The sequence below is a fragment of the Lipomyces chichibuensis genome (genome assembly GCF_038497645.1).
Source record: "Lipomyces chichibuensis strain CBS 12929 unplaced genomic scaffold V1513scaffold_4, whole genome shotgun sequence".
In the NCBI taxonomy this organism is placed as follows: Eukaryota; Fungi; Ascomycota; class Lipomycetes; order Lipomycetales; family Lipomycetaceae; genus Lipomyces; species Lipomyces chichibuensis.
The window spans coordinates 43,393-69,958 of record NW_027117456.1 but is presented as its reverse complement, the minus strand read 5'-3'; the positions used below and the strand labels follow the sequence as shown (position 1 = coordinate 69,958).

General features: G+C 45.7%; 14 protein-coding genes across 14 annotated transcripts; 7 read left to right on the top strand and 7 right to left on the bottom strand.

The window, feature by feature from the left end:
* Window positions 1–282: 282 nt before the first annotated feature.
* On the top strand, window positions 283–1,282 carry V1513DRAFT_437953 (uncharacterized protein). The gene is made up of 2 exons (XM_066896994.1): window positions 283–478; window positions 529–1,282. The coding sequence occupies exons 1-2, from the start codon at window positions 392–394 to the stop codon at window positions 1,147–1,149; spliced, it is 708 nt and encodes a 235-aa protein (XP_066755501.1). The 5' UTR covers window positions 283–391; the 3' UTR covers window positions 1,150–1,282.
* Window positions 1,202–2,949, bottom strand: V1513DRAFT_437950 (14-3-3 domain-containing protein). The gene is made up of 5 exons (XM_066896993.1): window positions 2,792–2,949; window positions 2,253–2,307; window positions 2,169–2,200; window positions 1,849–2,123; window positions 1,202–1,785 (listed from the first exon to the last, which is right to left on the bottom strand). Exons 1-5 carry the CDS (start codon window positions 2,801–2,803, stop codon window positions 1,383–1,385), a joined length of 777 nt encoding a protein of 258 aa, XP_066755500.1. The 5' UTR covers window positions 2,804–2,949; the 3' UTR covers window positions 1,202–1,382.
* A 269-nt stretch (window positions 2,950–3,218) lies between these two features.
* V1513DRAFT_437945 (S-adenosyl-L-methionine-dependent methyltransferase) lies at window positions 3,219–5,261 on the bottom strand. The gene is made up of 3 exons (XM_066896992.1): window positions 4,893–5,261; window positions 4,627–4,813; window positions 3,219–4,562 (listed from the first exon to the last, which is right to left on the bottom strand). Exons 1-3 carry the CDS (start codon window positions 5,112–5,114, stop codon window positions 3,466–3,468), a joined length of 1,506 nt encoding a protein of 501 aa, XP_066755499.1. The 5' UTR covers window positions 5,115–5,261; the 3' UTR covers window positions 3,219–3,465.
* Window positions 5,262–5,364: 103 nt separating this feature from the next.
* V1513DRAFT_437942 (ADP-ribosylation factor family-domain-containing protein) lies at window positions 5,365–6,605 on the top strand. The gene is made up of 4 exons (XM_066896991.1): window positions 5,365–5,566; window positions 5,619–5,662; window positions 5,731–5,815; window positions 5,867–6,605. The coding sequence occupies exons 1-4, from the start codon at window positions 5,518–5,520 to the stop codon at window positions 6,283–6,285; spliced, it is 597 nt and encodes a 198-aa protein (XP_066755498.1). The 5' UTR covers window positions 5,365–5,517; the 3' UTR covers window positions 6,286–6,605.
* Window positions 6,606–6,767: 162 nt separating this feature from the next.
* Window positions 6,768–8,627, top strand: V1513DRAFT_482918 (glycoside hydrolase superfamily). The gene has a single exon (XM_066900404.1). It carries the CDS (start codon window positions 6,899–6,901, stop codon window positions 8,345–8,347), a length of 1,449 nt encoding a protein of 482 aa, XP_066755497.1. The 5' UTR covers window positions 6,768–6,898; the 3' UTR covers window positions 8,348–8,627.
* Window positions 8,628–9,423: 796 nt separating this feature from the next.
* Window positions 9,424–11,126, top strand: V1513DRAFT_374789 (uncharacterized protein; the record flags this gene model as incomplete). Its single annotated transcript, XM_066894869.1, has 2 exons — window positions 9,424–10,964; window positions 11,012–11,126. The coding sequence occupies 2 exons, from the start codon at window positions 9,424–9,426 to the stop codon at window positions 11,124–11,126; spliced, it is 1,656 nt and encodes a 551-aa protein (XP_066755496.1).
* Window positions 11,127–11,630: 504 nt separating this feature from the next.
* Window positions 11,631–12,605, top strand: V1513DRAFT_212487 (uncharacterized protein). Its single transcript, XM_066894366.1, has 6 exons — window positions 11,631–11,757; window positions 11,848–11,976; window positions 12,039–12,086; window positions 12,146–12,183; window positions 12,240–12,321; window positions 12,396–12,605. Exons 1-6 carry the CDS (start codon window positions 11,715–11,717, stop codon window positions 12,470–12,472), a joined length of 417 nt encoding a protein of 138 aa, XP_066755495.1. The 5' UTR covers window positions 11,631–11,714; the 3' UTR covers window positions 12,473–12,605.
* Window positions 12,606–13,813: 1,208 nt separating this feature from the next.
* Window positions 13,814–14,356, bottom strand: V1513DRAFT_374653 (histone-fold-containing protein; the record flags this gene model as incomplete). Its single annotated transcript, XM_066894864.1, has 3 exons — window positions 13,814–13,942; window positions 13,998–14,251; window positions 14,308–14,356. 3 exons carry the CDS (start codon window positions 14,354–14,356, stop codon window positions 13,814–13,816), a joined length of 432 nt encoding a protein of 143 aa, XP_066755494.1.
* Window positions 14,357–14,615: 259 nt separating this feature from the next.
* On the top strand, window positions 14,616–15,812 carry V1513DRAFT_437932 (Sporulation/nuclear morphology). The gene has a single exon (XM_066896990.1). The coding sequence runs from the start codon at window positions 14,765–14,767 to the stop codon at window positions 15,611–15,613; it is 849 nt and encodes a 282-aa protein (XP_066755493.1). The 5' UTR covers window positions 14,616–14,764; the 3' UTR covers window positions 15,614–15,812.
* On the bottom strand, window positions 15,665–18,908 carry V1513DRAFT_437929 (P-loop containing nucleoside triphosphate hydrolase protein). The gene is made up of 5 exons (XM_066896989.1): window positions 18,817–18,908; window positions 18,688–18,704; window positions 18,533–18,593; window positions 18,398–18,465; window positions 15,665–18,329 (listed from the first exon to the last, which is right to left on the bottom strand). The coding sequence occupies exons 1-5, from the start codon at window positions 18,818–18,820 to the stop codon at window positions 15,948–15,950; spliced, it is 2,532 nt and encodes an 843-aa protein (XP_066755492.1). The 5' UTR covers window positions 18,821–18,908; the 3' UTR covers window positions 15,665–15,947.
* Window positions 18,909–19,066: 158 nt separating this feature from the next.
* V1513DRAFT_437927 (uncharacterized protein) lies at window positions 19,067–19,680 on the bottom strand. The gene is made up of 2 exons (XM_066896988.1): window positions 19,320–19,680; window positions 19,067–19,253 (listed from the first exon to the last, which is right to left on the bottom strand). The coding sequence occupies exons 1-2, from the start codon at window positions 19,396–19,398 to the stop codon at window positions 19,126–19,128; spliced, it is 207 nt and encodes a 68-aa protein (XP_066755491.1). The 5' UTR covers window positions 19,399–19,680; the 3' UTR covers window positions 19,067–19,125.
* On the bottom strand, window positions 19,226–21,172 carry V1513DRAFT_437922 (dynein light intermediate chain-domain-containing protein). The gene is made up of 5 exons (XM_066896987.1): window positions 20,950–21,172; window positions 20,739–20,891; window positions 20,452–20,691; window positions 20,162–20,401; window positions 19,226–20,101 (listed from the first exon to the last, which is right to left on the bottom strand). Exons 1-5 carry the CDS (start codon window positions 21,023–21,025, stop codon window positions 19,659–19,661), a joined length of 1,152 nt encoding a protein of 383 aa, XP_066755490.1. The 5' UTR covers window positions 21,026–21,172; the 3' UTR covers window positions 19,226–19,658.
* Window positions 21,173–21,183: 11 nt separating this feature from the next.
* Window positions 21,184–22,829, top strand: V1513DRAFT_409781 (WD40-repeat-containing domain protein). The gene is made up of 3 exons (XM_066895693.1): window positions 21,184–21,422; window positions 21,486–21,586; window positions 21,643–22,829. The coding sequence occupies exons 1-3, from the start codon at window positions 21,269–21,271 to the stop codon at window positions 22,525–22,527; spliced, it is 1,140 nt and encodes a 379-aa protein (XP_066755489.1). The 5' UTR covers window positions 21,184–21,268; the 3' UTR covers window positions 22,528–22,829.
* V1513DRAFT_482911 (armadillo-type protein) lies at window positions 22,698–26,481 on the bottom strand. The gene is made up of 7 exons (XM_066900403.1): window positions 26,192–26,481; window positions 26,046–26,124; window positions 25,541–25,998; window positions 25,117–25,487; window positions 24,051–25,063; window positions 23,865–23,996; window positions 22,698–23,814 (listed from the first exon to the last, which is right to left on the bottom strand). Exons 1-7 carry the CDS (start codon window positions 26,279–26,281, stop codon window positions 22,844–22,846), a joined length of 3,114 nt encoding a protein of 1,037 aa, XP_066755488.1. The 5' UTR covers window positions 26,282–26,481; the 3' UTR covers window positions 22,698–22,843.
* Window positions 26,482–26,566: the final 85 nt, after the last annotated feature.

The following is a 26,566-nucleotide window of genomic DNA, read 5'->3' as shown; positions in this document are numbered from 1 at the left end:
GATAAAAGCCACGCGGCTGACCCATGCGCGGAGCTTCTGTGATAAGGGTTTGCTCGAAAACTGTGGATACTCGGTCGAAGTGGACTCTGTACCCGAACGTTAATCTTAAGACCCGGGACCAAGTAGACGAGATATACCGGACAAAAGAGAGAAGAATCACTAGCACCGAGTACCTAAGCTTCGATTAGCCTTGGCATTATATTTATAACATTAAACTGTGTATATATCTTTCCCTGTCAGTTTCGACTTGCAGAACTGCCTTGGCTACTACTATATAGCCCCACTCCCAACTCTCCATTTACTGACTTTCTTCCCACTTCCTCCACTCTTTTTTGACACCTGCTTTTACTTCATCTGACTCTACTCAATCATTTGCTTGTCTGCTATCAACATGCGCTTCCTAACTGTTGCTGCCATCTCCGGCCTCGTCGCTGTCGCGTCCGCCCAGAGTTTATCCTCCCTTCCAACTTGCGCTCAAGTATGTTGACCACTGGTGCTGATTCCATCAACAAAATGCTAACAAAACAGAACTGCGCCGTTAACGCCATTGGAGCAACTGGCTGTGCCGGTCTTGACATCCATTGCTTCTGTACTGCATCGTCTTTCATCACCACAATCTCCAGCTGTATTGCGACCTCGTGCAACCAGGCTGACCAGGAGACAACTGTGCAGTTCGCTGAGAGTCTCTGTCTCTCTGCCTCCGTCACTCTTTCCGGACTTGTCCAGTCCTTGCTCACGCCCGTCACGACCTCTATTGTGGAGACATCTTCCTCTGCGCCAGTCACTTCGGCCGAGGTCATTACGTCATCTGTGGTTTCTACAACTTCCATTTCCACCCCTACCTTGAAGTCTTCCTCCATCAAGTCTTCCTCCATTAAGCCTTCCTCCATTAAGTCTTCGTCCATTGAGTCTTCCTCCATGATGATGATGTCCTCCATGGTGATGCCTATGGCCACGAACTCCTCCGTCTCGACGTCTGCCTCCTCGACATTCTCGACCAAGACATCCAACATCACTTTATCCACCGGCTTGTCCCCTTCATCATCTTCGCAACCCGCCGCGACTTCAAAGTCCGCCGCCGACAAGCTTGTCTCTGTCTCTCTCGGCTCGCTCTCCCTTGTCGGCATTGTCGCGGCTATGGTCTTCTAAGAAAATTTTGCATGTGTTATAAAAATGAAGAAAGTTGCAAATTGAATGCATGTATAGTCATCTACGCAATATAATAGATTAAAATTATACAAATAAATAAGCTGATATCTTATATATATATAATAATATCCACTATAACATATGACCACAACGCACATACGATATAACTATAACAAAGAGAATAAATAACAATTGACAGACGAAATGACGAACACGTTTACGGGTTTGTATCATTAATCCTTAAGCTCCTCATCTCCGTCCGCATCCTTCCTTCCCTCTGTTTCCGCCGGCGCAGATTCCTCCAAATCACTGGTCCAGAGCGTCAGGTTATCCCTGAGTAACTGCATGATCAGCGTCGAGTCTCGATAACTTTCCTCTGACAATGAGTCCAGCTCAGCGATAGCGTCGTCAAACGCCTGTTTCGCGAGATGGCACGCGCGGTCAGGCGAGTTCAGAATCTCGTAGTAGAACACAGAGAAGTTGAGCGCGAGGCCAAGACGGATCGGGTGCGTTGGCGTCAAGTCTGTCTGCGCAATGTCGGTGGCGGTCTTGTACGCGTCGTGCGCTGCAGTCGCGGCCTCTTTTCGCTTCTCGCCGGAAGCAAACTCAGCCAGGTAGCGGTGATAGTCTCCTTTCCTGAAATATTACTATATCAGTATCCTAACTCAACGCTGAATGTCGAAAGATACTCAAACATACATCTTATAGTAAAACACCTTGGACTCTCCGCTCTCGGCCTGCGGGATCAGGTATTCGTTCAGAACGGCCAAAACATCCCCACACACGTCTTCGAGCTCGCTTTCGATCTTGGAGCGGTACTCTCGGATCTGCGAAACATGGTGCTCAGAGCCCTTGGCCTCCTCCTTCTGCTCGATCGACGAAATAATTCGCCAGCTTGCACGGCGCGTACCGATCACGTTCTTGTACGCAACCGAAAGAAGGTTGCGCTCGTCCACAGACAATTCCGAACCGAGCTTGGTTTGTTAGGAAAGTAGACAGTATCAATCAAGAGTACTCACCTTGGCAACGTCCTTCATGTACGTGACCATCTCTGTTGCAGTTAGTCTACTATTACATGACTATAATGCAACACATTCGTATACCATCATATCGCTCGGCCTGTTCGCAAAGCCTGGCAAGAAAGGTCTTCGTTTCTCTCTGCATTACAGTTAGCATTCTTCGATTCGATTCCGACCCCGATCAATCCACTATTTTCAATCCTGTTCACAAGAACTGAACGCGCGCATCACGTCGAATATCCCATCACCAATCTCATCATTGCATTTTCTTCATACATCATATCATTCATTCAATGTATTGTACGCGACATCACACGAAGCCACGTACGATCCACACAAAATTAGAATTCCCCCCGCATCACAGAACATCCAATTTATTGCTCTTCGTGAACTAAGTTACTTCTATTAAAATATTCCTTGCTTCCATCGATCAATGAATTTTATATCGACCTAAATAGTGGCAAAGACGCGGACTAGGATGTTGGCGTCTCTGGCTCACATGTCGGTGATCGACGAGGCCTCATCAGATCGCACAACTAGGCGGAAATACAAGAGAGCGCGAACATTCAGAAGGTCGGGTGGAAAGAAAAAAAAGACTAAAGATTGATGCGGTAAACACTTACTTCAGAAGTCATTGTGGATAGAAGGTGATGAAGGTGATGAAGGTGATAATTCGACTATGTTCTATCGCGACTACTTAAGGTTGGGTGCGTGGCCGGACTTGTGAAGTGCGAAAGGCGGGAAGTTGAATTGAGATTCGACGAAAGTGGAACCGCACCGCGTACTGGGTAAGGGCTGGGTTGAGTACGTGGGAAAACTGTGGCTGCGACTTACGCCCGCAGTATGAGAGAGAGTTCAAGCTAGGCTTGGTTCACTGCTAAAAACAGGGCGAAGTGTTGTCGCCTATATGCCACTGCTAAGCAGCTCCTGCTTCTACTGTAAATCAGCTTAGCTGCGTACAATAAATATATAGGCCCTATTTACTGAAATCATTCAATAAATCAGTTTCAACTGTTAGGCAAGCTTGCTTGACCATAAGTCAAGGAAGTCCTGATAATTAAACATATTCTCAATTTGAAGAAAGCTCTTGCACTGGCCAAAGTGGGTTTTTAATAATTACTAGAATCCACTACACGCCAACTTAAGTCGGGTGCATACCATGCTAGACAGTAAGAAACAAGCTGGCATTTTAATTAGATAAGTAAGGAACGCAACTGTGAGTCTGAGGAACCGTACATAATGGTCTATTTAAATAGTAAAAAAACGCCTACCATGCCATTAATATTCCGCAATAACCTTATACGCTATTCTTATTTTTCTTTCTCTTCTTATTTCTTCTCCTTGGCGCTGTCATCATCACAGAACTGCTGTCAACTGCATCATCAAACCCATTCCACTCTTCACTATCATCATCGAGACTGCCTGCCCGCTTATGAGTATCAGCAGAATCACGCTCAAACCCCGCGACAAAGAAACCAATACCGCCATCCACGATCGGCTCAGCGCGCATACATCCCTCCGCAATCTCCTCCGGAGTCTGTGACCATTCCATCCCTTGAAACCGTTCCGTCCATCCTCGTCTATGCCATGTCGGAATAACATTTTCGCGTCCCATTGCCAGCCATCCCAGCTTCGCAATCTCCGGATCCGTTAGTAACTTCCTGACGACATCTTCGTTTTCTTCAGCGTGAATAGAACAGGTAGAATACACCACCCTCGTCGCCTTTGGAAACTTCGTCAGTGCATGTTTCATTATCTTCGTCTGGAAAATCGACAAGTTCAACAATCGCTTCGCCAATGCATCGCCACTCGTATCGTCACCATCTTTTTCTTGTTCCTCCGTCTCATCGCCACTGACAGTAATGGCAAACCCCTCTTTCCTAAAAATCCCCGACCCAGAACACGAAGGATCACACATCACCTTTGTAACTTCCTCCCACTCCGCCGGCACAGCTCCTGTGAAGTCCCGATTCTCCACTCGCACAATACTCGCACCAGCACGTTTAACCATTCGTTGCAAAACTTTGGCTCGATCGGGATTCAATTCGTACGCGATCACTTTCCCAATATTGCCCATCATCGCAGCTAAATGCGTCGTTTTGTTTCCGGGTGCCGCGCAAGCGTCAATGACTGTTTCGCCGGACATTGGAGAGAGGACGATGGCAGGGAAACATGACGCTCGGTCTTGGAGTATTAGTTCGCCTCGTTGATATGTTGGTGTTGAGATCAGTTGACGGGTGTGCGAGTTCGCGACCGCGTACAGGTGAGGGATGAACGGGTCCGCCCAAATCGTCCCCGGTGGCGGCGGAAATTCTGACGTTTCCGTAAACGGAAGGGATTCAGGGAGCAATGACGGTAGTATCTTATTCACGCGAATCCAACGTATTGTCCGATCTAACTTATCGTCAACCCAAATCATAACCCAAGAAATCCTCTAACAGCTAATACCGACACGTACCACTACTACTCGCATTGAATTCGCCTAAATCTCTGATTCCTCGTTTGATTTTTACCTTTGTAAATTCTCCTTTCAATCGCGTCTTGTGCCGCAATATCGCGTCTTTCAATGGTCCTTTGCCGGCCGTTATGCCCGTCTTCGAGATCAAAAAGTCGTGCACCAAGACAATTGCAATACTATATGATATCTACTCAATTACCGCCTATTCCTCCCTTCCACAACGACACCCACTCCCCAGCACAAAGCACAGGAACAAAAATACGAACCTTCTCATACCGTAATAACTCAGCCTGTTTTAACACATCGTCTAGAAGCTCTTTGTAGCGAATCGTAGATTTTAGCAATGCGTAAACGCGCTTCGGATCAGATTTGAGCGATGGAAGTACTTTCTGTATAGCTGATTGGAGATCAGAGAAGTTTGACGCAGAGGTTTTTGCGAAAGAGGTTTTTGGGGAGATGAATTTGGCGGCGTCGAGGTAGAGGTTCATTGTGAATTAGTTCTGAGGAACGATTAGTTTTCAAATGAGCGACACGATCGATTACTGTGCTAGCGTCATTGACCTTGCGTGCCTAGGCTATAAGGGAATATATTATAAGATAATAAATTCAGACTGCAAGTAATCGTGTTATGTTCGAACACACCAACAAAAATTTCGATGCGGAGGATATGTCGAGCCGCACAACATAACCTGCTGACGTTAACAGTGCAGACCCTTACACGGACGTAACAAGCCGGAACCTTGACCGCAGCATCGAGGATAAATCCGCTCTGTGCTCCTCCAACAGCAGAAGACGACGTAATATAGAGACTGAGAGTAGCTCTTTGACGCCATTGTACCAAATTTTTGCTATTCTGCAGTTAATCGAAGAAGGGACGGGAAAGGTGAAAACATGTATCATTTAGCGAAAGGTGTATACCTGGAACTAACCAGGAAAGAAGGTATGTTTTTCTTATCCCTTTCTCGCCAGAAATGGTGCTAATTTTTTAACAGAATACTCGTGTTTAATATTAGGATTGGATAATGCTGGTAAAACGGTACGCTAAGCACAGACATGGAGCAGGATTGGGACTCAATGCGATTTGGATATTAACGTGACGGTTAGACATTACTAGAGAAACTGAAGAGTATATATAACGAAGGCCGAAGTCTGTCTCCTGAAAAAATTGTCCCTACAGTCGGTCAAAATGGTATATTTTTGTTGGTGCCTTTGTCTAAAATCTCAGCTAACAATTCTGAAGTTGGACATATAACGATAAACAATATGAATCTCAAAATATGGGACGTTGGCGGCCAAGAGAATCTCCGAACACTCTGGAATGCGTATTACGCTGAATGCCACGCTATAGTCTTCGTCGTGGACTCGACCGATCGCGGACGAATTGAAGAGTGCAGGGATACATTACGAACGATCGTTTCTCATCAGGATACAGAAGGTATACCCGTTCTCATGCTCGCGAATAAGCAGGACCGAGACGATAGTCTTGAGGTAGAAGACATCAAGGAGATCTTTAATAAAATTGCTGAACATTTGGGAGCAAGGGACAGTCGTGTTTTACCGATATCGGCGTTGAAAGGCACCGGTGTTAAGGAAGCGGCTGATTGGCTAACGATTCGACTAGCCAGGAATAAGCAGTACAGGCCTCCAGATAAAAGGTAGTTATGTCATATCATGTAATAATTTGTTTTTGTATGCATATTTTGTTAGAGGCAAATTGACGACATGTAAGTGGTATACGGACCGGCGTTTTTGCGTATTTGATTCATCGAATTTCCCGCTATTTTTGCAACGTTTTGAATAAGTCTATGCTTGTGAGTGACAACTGCATCGTGCGCATACAGCACGACTCATCCAGCCATTGAAATTTGGAGTTCTTTCACTTTGGCAAGCGCCTCAAGTTCTGAGATTGCAAGATACATTCATGAATGCAATTATTATATACCGTGTAACTAGCTAATATACGACATCATATTATCATACATATATCCAATCGTCTAAAGATACATACGACCCAACTCGTAAACTCAGACAGCTTTCGAGGTATTATACTACTACCATCATGTAAGTTGTGTGGTCACGTGCGTTCATTGACCGAGAATATTGTTCATTGGGACTGTAAATTTCACTTGTCGACGTCATGACTACTCAGCACAGCCATCGCACCGCTCGGCGGCCGATGCGCGGCAGCAGCGAAGTTAAGACCTGGGACGCGCTTTACTAGACTAGATGAACGACTAAGTATATAAGCGAATTGTTCTCACTGTGGTATAACATGGTTCTGGAGAAGTTAAAGTCGAAGTTCGAGAAAGCGACAAGGGGTTCGTCTGCTCAGAATCCTCCGGGCCTCTCAACGCCGGCTTCGCGACGCGAGATTTTCAAATATCGGTTACAAGTTGGCACTAATATCGGCGGATGGTTCATGCTGGAGAAATGGCTCGCGCCATCACTTCACGCATCAAACAAATCGTCCGACGACTCTGAATTCGCGGCCGTGTCATCCAGCGTGAAAGATATCGGACTTGACCGCACGCGTTCGAAATGGGATCACCACTATGACTCGTTTGTGAACCATGACGATTGGCAATGGTTGGTAAAGAAGCATGTGAATGCCATCCGCGTGCCGTTGGGGTTTTATGTTCTTGGTCATGATTTTGTGAAAGGTACGCCGTTCGAGAAAGTGTCGGGTGTATACGAACATGCGTGGGAGAAATATAAAGGCATCATTGAGCTCGCAAGGTCGAATAATATCGGTATTTTGATCGATTTACACGCCGTTCCAGGCGGTGCTAATCCTGACTCGCATTCCGGAGTGTCTGGCGGCGGCAAATTCTTCAGCTCGTCTCGGCATGTGTCGTTAGCTGTTGAATGCATCGCATATATTGCGCGGGAAGTTAAGGATTACGATAACGTTATTGGAATTCAGATTGTGAACGAGGCGAGCTATGGGGCTAATACAGAGAAGTACTACTCGCAAGCCATCAAGAGTGTCAGGGAGATTGATCCGACGCAAGTTATTGTCATTTCTGACGCATGGGACCGTGGAAAGTACGCAGAGTTTGTGAAGGAAAAACAGGGCGTGCTAGTCGACACGCACATCTATAAATGCTTCTCCGATGAAGACAAGTCTAAAACGCCAACTCAACTGGTCACAGCTGCCGAACAGGAATGGCTGGATACGACTATGATAGTGGGTGAATTCAGCTGCACGCTCGACACGTCGACGTGGAATCGTGTGAGTAACTCTGATCGCGTAAAGCTCCGTGCCGAGTACGGCAAGGCTCAATTCAATTGTTTTGCGCAAAAGTCTGCAGGATTTTTTTTCTGGACGTACAAGTTTGAAGAGGGAAGCGGCGGCGAGTGGGATTTCCGAGAGATGGTCAATTCTGGGTGTTTACCGATATACGACCGTACTCATCGCACGGCAAGGTCGAATGGGGAGCAGGAAGTGCGTCAGGCCCTCCAGTCGCATACTGCGTATTGGGACGAGCATGCCTATGGTGAGGAGATGGAGCACTCGCGTTATCATGACGGCTTTCTTATAGGATGGCAGGACGCGGCACAGTTCTGGGCGGAGGACGAGAGTAGGATCGGACAGCGCGCGGGCTGGAAATATGCTCGTGTACAACAGCATGTTATGCAGAAGGGGAACAGCAGGTACTTGTGGGAATTTGCGCAGGGATTAGATGCTGGTGCGCAGGCGTTTCTTCAGTCTCTAGTCTAGAGTGCGCTCTCCGTAATAATAGTGAATGTAGTTATTATATGACATAGCTATGGGACGTTGTTTGCCAGTATATGCTTTGTGAAGTAAATGTGGCTAGTTATATTGTGTTTGAGTATTATGCGATAAGGAACAATATCAAACGTATCATCGGGCAATCGGAACAGACATAGAATAACGTGCGACCGTCATCACGCGATGATGTCTCTTCACGCGGCTTGTCACAGGCACTTCGATCTGAGTTGCCGGTTGAAGAGAGAATTAATTGACAGGATAAACGCCTTTGTACAGTTACATCGAAATTATAACATTCGACATTGCAGGCGGTGGGTGGTTGGTCGTGATCCAGCCACCACAGGGGCAGTACACATATAAACTTTGGATGTGCTGGTCCCTTGCTTCAGCCAAAGTCAATTCTCTTGTGTGACACTCATAGCTGTCATCTGATCGCACTTTGCCGGCAGACAATATTACCGAATAATATCCTGGTATCTTCTGCACTCTGAGTATACAAAACATACAGCAGCGATTTCAAATTATATAGAGCAATCTTGAGGCTGTGCACAGAGCACTCCGCGAGGCATATTAAGTTGGAGGCATATTAAGTTGGCGCTAAAGCCTGCAGACAACGACCCCTGGCATGAACGACTCCGCGATTGTTCTTTGATATTGTGTGAATGCAAAAGTCCACCACACAAAAATTTAGAAGTGGGAAATACTAACTATTAGCACTGTCAGGTGTGATATCGACGCCCTTTGCTTCGCCATTTCTACCGTGACTAGTCAATCAGAGTACACTATCTACACCAAATTTCAGCAAGCCTCCTGGCCCAACACATAGTGCCGCATTGCCGCAGTGAACTGAGCAGTGACAGTGTCCCTTCCGTCTTGAGATCCGTCTCCGAAGCTTCCCTTCCAAATAATCGAGCCCTGTTCTTGAGGCAGTCTTACTTGGTCGGTGCGTCCCTTGCCTGCTTCGAGCTCGTGCCAGCTCGATCATCCTTTTCTCTTCCTAACATCTCCATTCTTCCTTCTCTTCTCTCTCATGTCCGCTTTACCTCCTCCGCACACTTATAGCAATGTTCCAAGTTCTCGGTCCCTCGGCATCGCCTGTCAAGCAGATTATCTTGCCCACGTCGTCGCCCGACCGGATTGACCAGTACATGCTGCGGCCACTCGACGACCATGTCTACATAACCACGCCCGCAGCCAGCAAGGAGTCCCACTCGCGTCCTACTCCGAGGCACAAAGTCGGCCGTCCGCGCAAGAACAAGGCGGGCATTATTGCCATCGTCCCGCCGGCTGACTCGGCCCTACGCCTTCCCAACGCCGCTGGTCCACAAACTCCACCACCGACAGCATCGAGGGCACACCACGATCCCTTGCGATCTCAGATTCCCGCCACGCCCCAGTCAAACCAGCGTCAGACAACCGGCAGCAAAACTGTACCTCGTGCGTTAATCACACCGCAGTCGTCCTCTAGACCCCACTCGCTCGACCTCTCGCTCTCGTCCGACAGAACTTGGCGGTCCTCGTCCCCACTCACGTCTCCGGCCGGCAACGGTCTTGGAATCTTTGTGAATCACCCTAATCAGCCCCCTCACGACGTCGACCCCTCGATGATCTACCCGGACCAGGACGTTCAGGCTTTCAACAAGTACACCACTTACACCACACTCTTCCGTTCCCCAATCCAGTATCCGCCGTACCTTGGTCAAAGATCCCTGAGTAACTTTGAGGCTCTGTCAAGCAGCACAATGTACGGCAAGGAGCATAAGCGCACTCGCACGCGGACTCGGACGCGGAGCAGTGAAAATGGCAAGTTTTTGTCTCCAACAGTTGCCAACCAACCACAAACTCCACCCTCAAATATCTACTTTGCAATATCTGAAACAGGACAAGCCATTATCGAATGCAAGGAGTCCCCTGCTACCCCCGAATCACGCTCCAGAGTATTATCGTCGTCGACGTCGATCTCGACGTTGTCCACGTCCGCATCTGCATCTGCCTCTGATGATCGAGACTCTGACGGCGTGTCGGAGGCAGAGACGGAGATATTTGATCCTAAGCGGGATCTTATGCGGCATAGTGATGCCCGTGTCGCAATGGCGAAGGTTATTCGTCGCCAACAGGCGCTTCTACGGCAGTACCGAGAACAAATGGCCATTGGAGAGCCGCAGAACGAGGATAACAGCGAGCAAAGTGGAAAATATCTCCGTCATCACCATAATAGTGTCGTCAGCTGTGATGCCATGCCAAGTGAGAAACCACGAGCTTGCCAGATGAATGTTGCAAATTCAATGCCAATGCCTGATTGCCAGACTCAGTCGTCTGCACCTGTAAGACATCAGGAGCCGTTTGCGTCGCAGCAGCTACGAGTTGAAGGAGAGCAGAGCCTCGGTAGACAGCGGTTTGCTGGTGTGCACGAGCAGCAACAACAGCAACGACAACCGCAGGTGCAGCAGCTGCAGTCACAGGCCCAAGAAGCGCAAAAGGAGCTTCCGAAGCGGAAACGTGGGCGACCCCCAAAGAAGCAGCAATGTAAACGGCAAAGCGACGACGGAGTTACACGATGCGTGTGCGGCCATAATGGATTTTTTGGCACGCCGATGGTTCAATGGTATGTCAATATCAATGGAGATATGCGAGTCGTGCTAATGAGAACAGTGACTCTTGTACGAACTGGTTACATATGCCATGCGTCAACTTAGATCCTCGAGTCCCTATCGTTGGCCCGTGGTATTGTCCGCTCTGCACTTGCGGCGTTCCCGCAGGAGCTTGATGAGCACTGTTTCGTCATTTCGTCGCATTCCATCTCTACATATTATCTCCATTTTGTGCCTTTCTAAGCATTTATTATAGTTGCGTTCCAGGTCCTTGGGTTTGCTTTCTAGTTTTCTTAATTTGCTGGGTTTCGTCTTTGTTATCACTGTTCTCATTGCGCTTTTTTTTAACTGCAACGCGTTCAAGTCCTAATGTTTAATTTATCTAATAGTATTCTGCTCCTTACAATTTGCGCCAGTGCGATTTGCCGTATTGTGTGCTTGCTCTGTCGCGAACTGGGTTGTCCAAATTGCGAATAGAGATTTTAGATGTAATGATTTCATTGACCGTGCATGTTTTATGCTGGCTTATTTACTGTTATGCAAAGGCTGTACCGAGCCTCTGTGTTTCTCATTCAGGGGTACCTGATATTGGGTTAGGTATCTCGTGAAAACTCTAAACTTATTTCAGGATTAGGGTTCTAAAGTAAAGGGAATTTTGTGTGTATTTGTGTGAATAGATAGACCTCACAAATTTGGAATGGAAGCTTGACATTCAATGCAATATCCACTCCCACCTACTTGAGGAATAATCGACAAGGAAGGCAATGCCAGCTGAATTGGATCCATTGACATCGACGTTGCGACCGGGTATGTACCCCATTGTATCAGCCGCTTATACTCCGTCAATATTATAACTTCTGATTTGAGTGGACGAGTTTTAACGGCAAATTGATGTAGCGACGGACGCAATTATAACGCTGCGTGTCATAAAATCTTTTGAATACCGTACCGAGCGGAATTTGATTTTGAAGGACATTGATCTGACGAGGACAACAGTCGGCGACTTGCTTGAGCTTGCAAAAAAATGTGAGCTGAGTCGATGGTCAAGACGGGTGCCGATGAAAGGATAGCGCTGACTGGTGTGGTAGGTATTATGACGCAGAGTGCGTTTCGCGCGTTCCGTAATGTTGAGTATAGTATGTTATCATTTCGTATTGACTTCATATGGGAGGAAAAATTAATTTCTGGCATTTAGACACATTAAAACTGTATACCAAAGCCCACGGATCAAAAGTACTCATCCATTCTTTCTTCTTTTATGCAAGTTATTTAAAACTCACAATGGATAGACCACAAATCTTATAATAAATCTGGAGAATGACGATTGGATATTGTCAGATCACAGTAAAACGTTACAAGAGTGCGGTATAGGTATGTATTTTGACCAGTCGTCGTCTTCAGATGTTGCCATAGCGGGTGGAATTTTAGTAACGCGATTACCACAGAAAATGAGACGGAGATATCGTTGTTTAATCGGACGTTGTATGAGGCCTATAAAGTCAATCCGGTTGAGAAGTGGTGATATTGGTGGGATGGGCGAAGCTAGTAGCATCGGAGGCATTGCAGTGTATATTACATTAATCGTTGGAAAAATCGACAACATAATAAAGAATATGGAGAATTCTGAACTGAGAAGCCACACAAACTACGTCTTGCAAAAGAATTATATTTGTGGATGCACTAATACACACATAGTCGTACAGCGAGAATCTGGTCGGATAACTGTTATGTTATGACTGACTATATATCACCGATTTCCTATCAAGCAATATTATTTACCTACGACTCTCCAGCTTGTACCACGATTTCACGAAGCCTGACGCCTAACGATCTGTATAGAACCATAGCAACAATTCCCCTACGTTCATACTGAATTTATCGGATGACAATGAAACTTGCATTGCCAGCTTTGAGCTTTGCCTGAGTACCAGGTTCCAGCGAAGTTTCAACTTCCTAGCCATGTCAAATTGCACAACCTGTACGCGACAATGACGTTGAAGTGGTGAGTCTTAGTCTACTGTTGCTTGTAACAAATTGCCAGGCAGATGAGTAACAGTCATGCCTAATATTGTTGTCTTTGGAGATTGATTATGGCCAGCGACAGAGTAAAACTGTCGAATCATAAGACGATATCTGACGAACACGATACGATTGACAATTCAATGGTATCTTTATATCGTAGTAAGATACAAGGGGACACAATAATTCCGGCGAAAGCAAAAATACGGCTGACTTGTTAACGAGGTAGTACGCAGACTGTAATGGCAGCATTCGGGCAATGTGCTCTACCGCTGCGCACTTCCAAGTTTATGCTGCACTCATACAATATGTACGAGAGTGCGTGTGCGTTACTGTGTAATGTTTGTCACTGTAGATGGCCAGTTATTTTGCAAATGAAGATCGAATTGGCGTGATCGTGCGAGGTTCAACGAGACGACACAGCTAGATGTCGGTCACACATCTATTTGACTCGCTTGACAGCTATGTAATGTACAACACAGAACAGAATGATAGATGATTCTGGATGCAACATGTGTCGGACTATGCCAGGTAATTCGAATGTACATGCAAACATTTATAACATTAAACTACACACATTCACTTACACATTGATTCCTGTCAACCTTAATACACATACAGTATCGAATATATCTCTGGTGAACATTAGGCAAGCCATTTATCGTTTCTGCGCCTAGCAGTCGCAATCATAACTTACACATGTCAATGTATACTACGATTCAAACGAAAACGAGTAGCATATCCCAGTACACGTGCCAGTACGCCATATCTATAACATTCACAGCCAATTAATCAGAAATACAACCCAAAAATGCATAAATTGCTCTCTGCAAATACTCTTCGATTAAGCGCTCGCCCCTCCCTCTTGGTTCAGCTTTGATCGAGCAAGACCAAATAATTCCTCCTGTTTCCGGAGCAGTTCTTCTTCGGTCATGCCTGAGGCTTCGAACTTTCCAACTTTCCGCTCGCGTCCCTGCTATAAATGTGTCAGCCAGTTAACTAAATATTACATTGGTGTAAACAAATACTTTCTGAGTTTCCTTGTGCTCTTGGATAACCTCCCGTATCGGTTCGATATAATCCGCAAATCCAAGCTCCTGCAACGCCTTAATCACATGTTCAGACGCGATAGTCTTCTTCGCCTCCCCTTCAGCTATGTCATTTGACTGCGTGGAAATTAAACCTATAAACTCAACACAGCATTCAATCAACGCGTCACGTGTTTCTCGCGAGAAAACAAGATCCGGTGGGATAATTTCTGACACAATTTTCTGCACCGTAGCTAATCCAAGCATTCATTAGAAAAGCGTATGCCGCGGATCGAATATATTTGCTTACCCTTTGGCAACGAGAGATCATCCGAACTAAGTGCCTCGCGATCAGACATTATGTACGCGAACCGATCAGTCAATCAGTTCTTAGTGAGATATTGATAAGTTATTTTGATTCTGAAGAGTCGAGTAGCGTCCATCAGTGACGGAGAGATATTCAATGAACAATTCATTTCCGTCTTGTTTTGATTGTGGTAGTAAGCACGTGTCGCTCAAAAAAAAGTTGCTGCGTAATGGTGAGACCAATTGTACGTAAGTGTTAGCACGCCTTTGCCAGCGTTGCGTCGCAAAGCAAATTGAAAACCTGTGACATTACACCTCCTCCAGTACAGAATCATCTGTTGCTATACCGTTTATCGAAGTAGCTCCTATTAACACAGTCATATGGTCACATTCGCGCGCACATATGCACATTTTAGTCACAATTACCTAGTCTGGTACGACTGGCGTACGCGAGACTGATCATGAAAGCCCCTAAGGTGTCCGATCCAATGGATGCGATTCCATCTTCTCCAACTCAGATCTACCGCAACATGCTGATCCTCGAAGAGTCGCTGCGGTCACAGTACATAACGCTCCGACTCCGCCGGTATAAATATACGTTATTCTGCGGATTGTTGGTGCTTTGGACGGTTTATTTCTACTACGGAGTGTTCATATGGTACTCTGTCTACGCATACGTACATCTGTTCCATAAGCTTTGCCTCATGATTGGCGTCGTCACGCTCAGCCTCTTCTATCTATCCGGTTTATACTCCAAGACCATGGTCTATCCTCGCAAGTTCCTCTCGAATACAAACAAGGGATTACGACAATTCAATCTTAAGCTCGTTTCCACGCATTCGAGCACGTCAAAATCTCTCCTCGGAGCAACCACACGCGCACTCAAAATCGCATTTTACCGAATTTGGTATCGGCCGCAACCCCCGCCACCATCTCATCACACGGTTTCAACATCTTCAGTGACACATAGTGCACAGGCACATCACAGTCAACAAGCTTCACATCGCAGACGATCGTCGTCTAATTCGTCCAGCAGTAAACCGACGTTATCGTCAAAGGCTTCGGCCGCGAGACTGCCATATTATCATTACTATTACTACCACCACAAGTCATCAGGAGGTGATGTCGTCAAACTGGTGATGTTGCCAAAGGCCTTTAGTGCCGAGTTTCGTGAAGGTTGGGAGGTGTACAGACAGGAATATTGGGAAAAGGAAAACGAAAAGAGGGCGGCTCGTGCAAGTGGATTACTCCCCTGCTCATGTACATATAATAACGAAACTAATGGTAGTAGTGGCGGTAATGGCAGATGAATATTGTTAATACCGAATTGGGGTTGGGCTTAGGTGAATAATTAAGTGGAGTTAAGTTAAATAACCATAGGTATGACTACATTTAATCGTCTGTAGTGACACCATCAGTAAAATACAAGCCATCGGTTACTCGCCCGAACCAAGTAGTGCATTCTACAAATAAACATTTAAATAACATAAAATATTAATTGAAAATAAACAGGAAAATCAATCAATAAAAATTTTAGTTGCCTCTTTACAATTCCATTGCAATAAAAGATTCTTAACTTGTACAACCCAAGGCACGAACGTTACGAGAAACCAACTACACAATACTGGAAACACGAAAAAATGTTTAGAGCTTATCGTAGTACTCCTCGTACCCTGGAACAGCCTCCTTCATACCGTGTCTCTTTCGGGCCTCGGTAACAATCTGACCAGGCTTGGTTGAAGTGTCGAGTGGAGAGCCGGTCATAGTAGCCCAGTGGTCGAAAACCATCTGAGGGAAGGCCTGTCCACCAGTAGCCTGTCGGAGTTCACCAGTGAAACCGAAAGACTCATTCACGGGCAAATAAGCCTTGACGGTGAAAAGCGGAGTACCTGGTCGCTGCTCCTCAGACAGGACCTGACCGCGCTTCTTGTTCAAAACACTATAGATACCACCGATCGCGGACTCAGGGCACTGAATCTCAACCAAGAAGACAGGCTCCTGAATACGTGGCTCTGCGAGAAGAGTCGCCGCGTAAACGACTCGTCGCATGGTGGGGATGATCTGACCACCACCTCTGTGAATAGCGTCAGCGTGCAAAACAACATCAAGAATGTTGATGCGGACACCACGCATGTTCTCGCCGAATATGGGACCCTCCTTGGTAGCCCACTGGAATGCAGCTACACAGCTGTCCTTAATTTCATTAAGGTACTGAACAGCCTTAGTCTGATCAACGACAAGATTGGCACCAGTACCGTCGGGACCGAAACACCAGATCTTTCGTCCGTCAGTAACATCCCAGCCGAACTCATCAGCCAAAATTCTAGCACGGGCTTTGAAATCATCTCTTGGGGAAACCTTTCCGGACTCGATTGCCGAATTGACTTCCTCATCAAGAGGAGAAGCTTTGACGAAGATACGGTTATGCTTGTTAGGAGACTTGGAAAGAGCAGTCATGCTGGACTCGGCACTAACAGTCTCACGGTAAGAGACAACTGGAGGGGAAATCTTAAGAGGAATACCAGCGTGGTCCTCCTCCAAGTCTTTCAAGCAAATCTCCAAATGGAGCTCGCCAGTACCTGCAACAATATGCTCGCCCGACTCTGACATTGAAGTCAAGACACAAGGGTCAGACTTGGACAAACGCTTCAGACCCTCAACAAGCTTGGGAAGATCGTTGGCATTCTTGACCTCAACGGCAACCTGGACAACGGGAGAGACGGAGAACTTCATAACTTTAAGGTTGTGGGCGGTCTCAGAGGTGGTCAAAGTACCAGACTTGAGTAAGAACTGATCAACACCGACCAAACCGACGATGTTACCGGCGGGAACATCATCAATGGGCTCAATGAAGCGTCCCATCATAAGCACAGTCCGCTGAATAGCCTTAATGAAAAGATCGTCCTTCTTACCGGGCTGGTAGTTGGGACCCTGGATCCTGACTTTCATGCCGGACTTGACGGTACCAGAGAAGACACGACCGAAAGCATAGAAACGACCCTTGTCGGAGGTTGGAACCATCTTCGAAACATAAAGCATAAGAGGACCCTTGGGATCGCAGTCGCGGATAGCGATAGCACATTCGTCATCGGCAGGACCTTCATAAAGCGACTCGGCACGGTAGGCCTGAGCGGTGACTGGGGAAGGAAGATGAAGGACCATCATCTCTAAGAGAGCATCGGCAGCAGGTAAGAACTTGCGCATGACAACCTTGAGAAGAGCCTTGCCCTCAAGCTCCTTCTCGTCACCCTTCAAAGAGATTTCGAGCTTGTCCAAGAGAACGGGGATCTGATCCTTTTTGTAATTCATGATAGCATCGAAGATTCTGAAAATGGGGTCAAGAATGAACATGTTGAAGGCACGTTCCAAAGGCTTCCCTTTAGCATCGGTACCATTCTTAGTCCACTTCTTAGTAGCAGGATTGAAGTAATTGTCACCCCACAATCTCTCCATCATTTTGTCTCTGTCAACACCAAACTTCTTCGAGTACTTGACAGCAAACTGACGAACGGTGAAAGCCCATCCGTGAAGTCCCGAACCGAAAGCAATGGTTCCCTTGTCAGGGTAGACTTGGACATCACCGAGAGCCTTATCGAAGTAGGTAGCGATAATGACGTTAACCGACTCGACGGTACGGGAGAAAGACTGGTACAAATCCTCCTTTGTGACCTGAAGCTCAAGCAAGGCACGATCAACCTTGTTGATGATACAGACCGGCTTGATACGCTCACCAAGAGCCTGACGAAGGACAGTTTCGGTTTGGACACAGACTCCCTCGACACAATCCACTACAACGAGAGCGCCATCAGTGACGCGAAGAGCGGCAGTAACCTCAGAGGAAAAGTCAACGTGACCGGGCGAGTCAATCAAGTTGACCAAGAACTCGTTTCCGTTGGTCTTCTGGTTTTTGATGTCTTTGACATCATCATCACTCATCTCGGCGAAAAGTGAGATGGCGGTGGACTTAATTGTGATACCACGGTCTTGCTCGTCCTGACGGGTATCAGTGAATCGAGCCTCACCAGCCTATACGATTTCAAGTTAGGATTCGCGCTTTTCAAAGATGCTTTTGACTTTCTTCTCTAAATACTAACCTTAGCCGCGGAGATAATACCCGCACGTTGGACAAGCGAGTCAGTAAGAGTGGACTTGCCGTGATCGACTACTCTCATGCATTAACATATATACTTGGAAGCCGATGAAACAGTATTTTCTAGCGGTATGCATACCATGGGCAATGACGGACATATTCCGGACATTGGTGACCTTGTCCATAAGACCACGTATTTGCTAAAGCCTTAATTAGGTTTGATATTCCACTATCATTCGTACTCTCCAAAACTTCCTGAGAGATTCGGTAAGAATTCCGCAAAGTGTTACATACGTCAATTGTGAAGTTAACTATAGGAAAAAATGCCATCGTTAGCTACTTTGGTCATCATCGGACATTGACGGCCAAACTTCAGTGATTGGCGGCCTAGTACACCAAAATTCAAGAAGAAAGCAAACATACCCATTGTGAACTATTTCGAATCGGTCAGGAAAATATAAAAAGATGGATGCAAGCGTGGAACGAAGACACGGTGATCCTGAGCCGCTGAGCTGATTCCAGGGAGAGAGAAAAAAAATGCGGAAAACCATGATGATAAAGTGGTACATCGTGTACTTCTCAGCATGAGCGCTCTTTAGACCGATGCAATGACAAGAGGTTAGGGTTATTGGTATAAGTTACTTTATAGTAAAGAATCGTCTCCGAAATTTGCGAGCCTGTAACGTCTAATTTACTAATACAATTACGATCAATTTGTACAAAGCTGATGCTCTATTCGAGTTTATTACTCTTATACCGATTATCGACAGGACAGTTAGCCTTTTTAATTTCATAGCAAACTGGCGTACTGATCAGGGCTGACACTGAAATATTCACGATTATATACCAATTATTAAGAGGTAATTAGTATTGCTACATTAAGAATGTAATTATATGAAACAGTCCTGAGAGCATTCACTTTGTAGCCAGTATATCCAGATGAAATGCAACTATGCAGAATGAGTATACTACCGTAACCAACCAACCGAACTTCCCAAGCCTCATTTAGACGGCAAGAATATTCTAATCCCCTTTCGAAATCGCTATATTCCTTCTGTGTGTTGTCAATAGATGACTGGGGCTTGTCAAGACCAGATGGCATTCAGGCAAGACCACCAGGTCTCGGCATTTGTTCATGATGTTTAAAATCCGAGTTTAATGGCCGTCTAATACAAGTGAAATCTGCAAGGAATTATATATACTTTTGGCTTATTTCTATGCCATTAAGGTCGGCCAATTGCCTTTCAAGAACTCTCTATGCACTCTTAGCTTACTTCTATGCTATTAAGGTCGGCTAATTGACCTTTCAAGAACTCTTGGACTGTCATGCTATGAATCTCGAGTTCTTCCTGCGAGCTTTCGTTCCTGTTTGCACCAACAGGTGGATTTCCAAATGCATGTACGACATCCTCATAAACCTCAATAATACCTTCCATATCACCTTCATTGCTTAGTACATCAGTTGACCATCCTGATGAAACCCCATCAACATCAAATCCTTCCTTGATAAGTAGTATTTTGGACCATGAGTCCCATCCTGAAGGAATCAGTATGGCGCCCCTGTCCACGACGTTTGGTTGTATATTCTTGGATGCTTCGATCAATATATTCCTGGATTGTTCCGATAGTAGTGATGGCGAAAGAAGATAGAAAAGTAAAGGGAATAGCGACTTCGATTCAGAGGATAGGTATACTAAGGCTGCGCCATCTTGTGTGCATTAGCCATTACGAAGAAACGCTTCGTATTCAAATTTGAGGCTTCACTTACGTTTGAGTAACACTGTGCGTAAAAATTGTTGTATAAAGTCGAACTCGTCATCTTTCCTACCAAACTGTTGCTCTAGGACATCGATTCGCTCCGAATTCATTACAGCGACTAACATCTCAACACCTAGAGGCGCATCATACTCTCCTTTTCCAAGCGGGATGTCAATCTCGGCCGGCCGACTTGGGAAATTCAAAACTTCTGTAAATGATATATCGGATAGTTGCCGATAGCGCTGAGAACCTACGGATTCATTAGCCACAGATCAAACCAACAGGAAATCGTAGTCACACATTTCCGGAGGCCAGATGCACAAACATCCCGATCCAGACCCTTAAACACCAACTCCTTTAAAAATTTGATGTATTGCGCGAGATCTCGCACCCACCGTCGAGGCTCCTCCCAGTCCAATAAAATCGTCACCAATACAGTCTCGAATGTCAATTTGTCTCGTTGCAATAAGTCCACTATCAGCCTTGCATATGAGTCATATATTGATGATAATGTATATATATTTATGCGTAGAATAACATCTGCTCCTAATTAGCCAAGAGGCCATTTATATAGTGGATAAACATACCTTCTTGGTCGCGATCAAAGACGTCAAAGTAAACATATCCGAGAGCGAATTCATTAGCTATCTGTGATGTCCATCCTTTGATGCTGTAGACTCCTGATTCTGCCGACGCTACAATTTGTTGAATAAATGATTCCTGTGTAGTAGGCGATCCACCTATTAGCATCGGTTATTAGCCAGGTATAATTCTTGTCGGGTTGTATACGCGACTTACCTAGCAGTAAAATCGTTCTGGAGGTGGTGGTCTTAGAGATCAACGCTGATTCCAGGAGCGACGACCAAATGTCCATGGAGATGTCATGTAAAGTAAATAGAGTCCGTATTGTGCCCGTAATTGTGTTCAGAATTTCAGAACGCGATACCAAGCAGTGACCTGGCGCTGCGCGAATGTTGAGGTTACAGCCGCAGGCGCAGACTATGGACCGAAGTTGGCGCAATTAGGGGTAGATGATAACAAACCCCGCCACCAGGACAACGATTTCCAGTCCAATTGACAGTGCTCAAGGCCACTTCCATGCGCGGAACTGTTAGAAATGAATCTTCACAAGCCTTTGAATGCGAATGCGTCGTCAAGGGCGAAATTACTTTGCGCGTCCTTCAACCAGGATCAGGAGTGCTTCGCCATCGGCCACGAGCATGGATTCCAGGTTTTTAACACTGATCCCATGGAGCGCCGTGTCAAGCGAGGTCTGCCATCTTGCTATTGTTTGTTTGGTTTAGATATTTTCCATACTAACATAAGTTTTTCAGAGTTCGCGGACGGCGGCATCGGTATTGTTCAGATGCTTCATCGCACCAACTATTTGGCGCTAGTAGGCGGAGGACGCACTCCAAAATATCCTCAAAATAAAGTGAGTTCGACGACTTCTACAGTCGAAACTTCGGGAGATCTAATAGCTGATTATAGGTCATAATATGGGATGATTTGAAGAACATGGCGGCCCTCTCCCTTGAATTCTTATCGCCAGTTCTCCAAGTCCTTCTATCCCGAACTAGGATCGTCGTCTGCTTGCGAAGTAAAATTTACGTCTACATCTTCTCTTCACCACCCGTGCGACTTTCAGTATACGAAACAGCAGATAACCCGTCGGGGATATGTGCGTTACAAAACAATCGTCTGGTTTTCCCCGGCTTAACAGAGGGCCACATTCAGATTGTGGATCTTTCTCCCCAAGGTCAAGAGCGTAATCTCGTATCCATCGTACGCGCACACAAGGGCCGGATAAAATGTGTCGCAGTAAGCCACGACGGCTCGCTAATTGCGAGTGCATCTGAGACCGGTACAATAATTCGCATTCATGCCGCGTCAAACACAGCCTTGCTTCACGAATTTCGCCGGGGCATCGACAGGGCACTGATTCATTCTCTATCATTCTCGCCATCGTCCGACAGGCTTGCATTGATTTCAGATAAAGATACTCTTCATGTATTTGATACGTCTCCCTTGTCTGAGTCCAGCAATCGCCGACATATATTATCTAAAGTACCATTACTTCCCCGATACTTTTCCGGGGAATGGAGTTTTGTGTCGACAAGGATTTCAGATCAGCGGGTCGGAAAAGGAATACTAGGATGGGCTTCTGATGATTGCATTGTAATCATATGGACATCGGAAGGAATGTTAGAAAAGTACGCGATCAGAGAGAAGAAGGACCTGCACACCCGGAAAGCTACAAAAGGGCCAGCATCTAATGGAAATACGGGAAATGTAACAATTGGAGGACTCGGCGATTCTTCAAACGAGCAATGGGAATTACTACGAGAAAGCTGGCAGAGTTTTGACGGTATATAATGAACTTCGGGGAATGTAATGAAAAGTGTATATTATTTCGTAATTTTCGGATCTACTCAGAGTCGATTTGACGGGGCAAGGATCACCAATAGCATGAAGTGATAAGGGATTGGATAGCATTTGTTGAAATCCCGGGTATAGGTTAATATTACTGCTAGCAACCGACATAATCCAGTTTCAAAGTGATGTGGTGGCTAAATGGGATTCATTGACGGTCGTTAGGACTAATTACAAATGCTTTGCGGCCCATATCTAAGACCCACTAAAATGCTATGTATGAAAATAAATCAACTAATAAATCCGTACAAGTTAAACATCATTGCTGCGCTTGCACGCTCTCGTCCTGCTGCGCTTGCTGCACAATAGACTCCACAACATGTCGCTCACTGTCGTTCAACTCTTTCGAAAGGAAGTCGCTGCGAGACGCATCCTGCTGAAGAGCAACGAAGGCATTCTTAAATACGATATATACGTTAATCTTGTCAAGAGGCGACTCGTACAACGGCTCTTCTTCAAGTGCTTCCTCTTCATATTCATCATCGTAGTCGTACTTCGCCTTAGTTTCCAGTCGTGCCGCTTCTTTATTCAAGAATTCAAGGTACTCATTACCCTGAGTATCATCCAGGTCACCGTCCTCATCTTCCTCATCCCAGTCACCTGTACTGAGACTATCCATACCGCCATAGTATCCTGTATCACCGCCTTCAAATTCTTTAGACAATTCCTCTCTTCGCTTCAGCGCCTCAGGCAGAGTCTGTAGAAGCTGTAAAAGACCATGGAGCAATTGCGGGAATCCAGGGCGAATGCTCTCCGGAATATGCTCGTCAGGTAACGTAATAATGCCGAGTATTGCCATGATGGACAGTTTCTTATCATGAACTCTGGAGAAACTCGGCATATTGCTGAACCAAATGTTGAAAAAGTTTGCTGTCTGAGAGCTTTCTTCCAAGACGCGGAAAGTAAGCAGAGGATTGTAGTACATGCAATTGACGGTAATTTCGATCAAGCTAACCAAATATGCTTTGTTCTTCAATGCCTCCGTTTCGTCCCGCAATCGTCCCAAAGAAAGACCAACTAAGTATGAGATACAGTTATCCATAGCTCCACGCAAATTGAGTAGCAGGGTTTGCACGAGTCTACAGGCGTCTGTCCGATCGATAGCCCCAAGCCGTTCGTCACTTGTGAAGACCGTGTTTACGATGTCAATCATCGCCGCGATATAGTTAGGATTCGCTTTTATTTCCTCAGCGCCATAAATGATATAGTTCTCGAGCGCGGGTAGAAGTTCTATCAATATCAGCATACACTCTGCCAATAGTATTATCAAAATTGCCTACCATCAAAATAATCAATCGCTGAAGTTTTGAAGGCTCTGTGTAACAGACCGAACAAGCTCCAGAGACTAGGCGTAATCCTCTTCAGACAGAAGCTGCTTGAATCAATGAGTTCAAACACTTCTCCGTACATATCTACGCTCGTTTAGTACATACGCCAATACATGCAGGTAAATCAATCAAACTTACCACTCTGCTCGTTTTCTAACACAGCCGAGATTACAGGCAAAATAGCATGCTCTATTCTCGCAACTATATCCGGAGAATTGTCTAAACTCAGAAGAAGCGTTCCGAGGGTATTCACTATACCTAATGCCGCCATGGCCTTCTCATCAAGATCACTGAATTCAACGCCATCATCATAATTATCTGGATCGACGTTTTGCTTCTCTATTATCTCGCCAAGCATGTGCAAAAATTGATCTCGTAGTTGCTCTGCTAGTTCTACAGCAAATGGCGCCAGCTGTGCAGAAAACATATCAACGAAATCTTCCATGACTCCAAGAAGAGAGTCCATATCAATCTGTTTAGTCAGCTGCAGGAGCTTCTCCATTGTAGCTTTAATGTTTTCAGACAAAGCGTTTCGGATTGACTCGTGTCTTGCGAGAGGCTGTAAAGCCAACGCAGCTTCAACTTGCACGGGCAGGTATTTATCATTGAGGCACGCCGTGATACTCGAGTAAATGAAACTAATATTGTTCACGTCTTTGAATTCGGCATCAGAGAATCTGTTGATAAGCTCGCAGGCACGAACTCGCAAGAATCCGAACTGGCTCTGAAAATCTGAGAAGATGTACTGAACAAAGAATGTCTCCATCATTCCAGCAACTGGACTCTTCTTGCCAAGAATGATGTGTGATAAAGATCCAATCATTCGCAGAGCGCCTTCCTTCTTGCGGGCATAGTTTTCATCGTTGACATGCTGCTGTTGTGAGACAACGACGCCATTGATAAAAGACAATATAGTGTTGAATGTAGATTTTCGTCGGCGATCAGCCAAGGTGACCAAAAAATTTGTTGCTGCAATATCCGCTGTCGGACTCTCGTCGAATATATCTATGCGCTTGTGAATATATTCAACTGGCTCATTTTCGAAAAGTTCGATGTCGTCGTCAGTCAAACAAAGTAATGGGAACACCACGTGAGAAACTAAACTCTCGACCTGCTGCTTCAGTATCTCCCAAGTAGTCTTAGTTTTCACGCTGGATCTAATTAGCTTATGCCTTGTCTATGACATGCACGCCACTCTACGTACCACTGTTCAAAATATTCCAGAATGCAATTCAACGCGGGCCGACTCAGCCATAGATTATTCTGGACCCAAAGCTGAGTCTGGTGCAGATATGCCTTCAAAATTTCCGGGGCAAAATTGACGACAAAAGTCTTCGAAAATTCCTTGTAGTCCTGCATGCTGTCGGTCAATGAGACTGGATCGCCATATCGCGAAAAGAGTCGGTTAAGGTTGCGGTAGGCCCACTTCTTGGACTTCCACCAAGGGTGCAGCTCTCGATCTTGTTCATACTCTGGGAGTTCAGCCGCCGGTACGTCCTTCGCAACTACTTGGAGTAATAAAGTACCCCATGGCAGGAGAGCGGAGGGATCTTGTAAACGCGGCGATAGTTCGATCTACTCTCATGTTAACTTTGTAAACCTCCGACGGATTAACTGCATGTTCTGACCCAAATAGCAGATCGGTAGCTCTTCATGATCAACCGCATCATATCACCTGCGGACGGACCATTCTCTGCCAAGAGTGAATTGGCAATCTGCAACGCGACCGGAAACGCCGATTCTAGAACCCGATCCAGCGAAATTCGGATCTCATGGTTACGCCATCGATAAGTCTTCGTAATCTCGTTCAAACACACAAGGCCAGCGTATACATGCTGAACATCTTGAGAATGCAACAACTGGAGTGTATGATCTAAAAATTGGGGCCATTTCTCCGGATAATCATAAGCGATAACCTTGTTGAGCACTGATATCAAATGATGTCGTGTCTGGGTAGGCGCACTAATGATGGCAGGAATCAATCGTTCTCGAAAACCAGGCTTCTCGGCCTCTGGTATGGCTGACGACTTATTGAAATCATCATACTCCCAGTTTTTGATTACTTTGTTCTTCAAGTAAACGACAGCTGTATAAAATATTAGAACTAGTTCCCGTTGATACAAGTATACATACCCGAGATTTGAACCGTTCCCAGAGGTTGAGACTGGACGATATCCAGGCATGCGCCAATAAATCCTGGCGCTCTGCTGGCCTAATGATTTCGTCAGTCATTCTCACCACAAACCACACACAAACGAGAAATATAAGCTGCCACATACGTCGCCTAGCTGCAGTTCTGCTTCCCGGCGAATATTAGGATTTGCATCAAGAGTGGATGCAAAACAATGGTGTAGAGCATTCACATCCATATTACAAAAACTCTTCTATATGTTTGAAACATGCACCTTAGGCTCCCTCTCCTAGAACAAAATTACCAAACTGCGAAACACCTAACAGGCTTAAAATTTTCCAAGTCGCTAGACCAATAGGTACACCGTCTTGGACGGCAATCAATACAAATTTAGGCGCCGGAATTCACCAGTTGCTGGAAATCAAAAATATTTTAAGGGGTTGATTTCGCGATTGCATGCGTAGACATCAGTAGCGTTTGTACAACCGTCGTGAAACCCTAACCATAAAGCCGAAAATTCTAT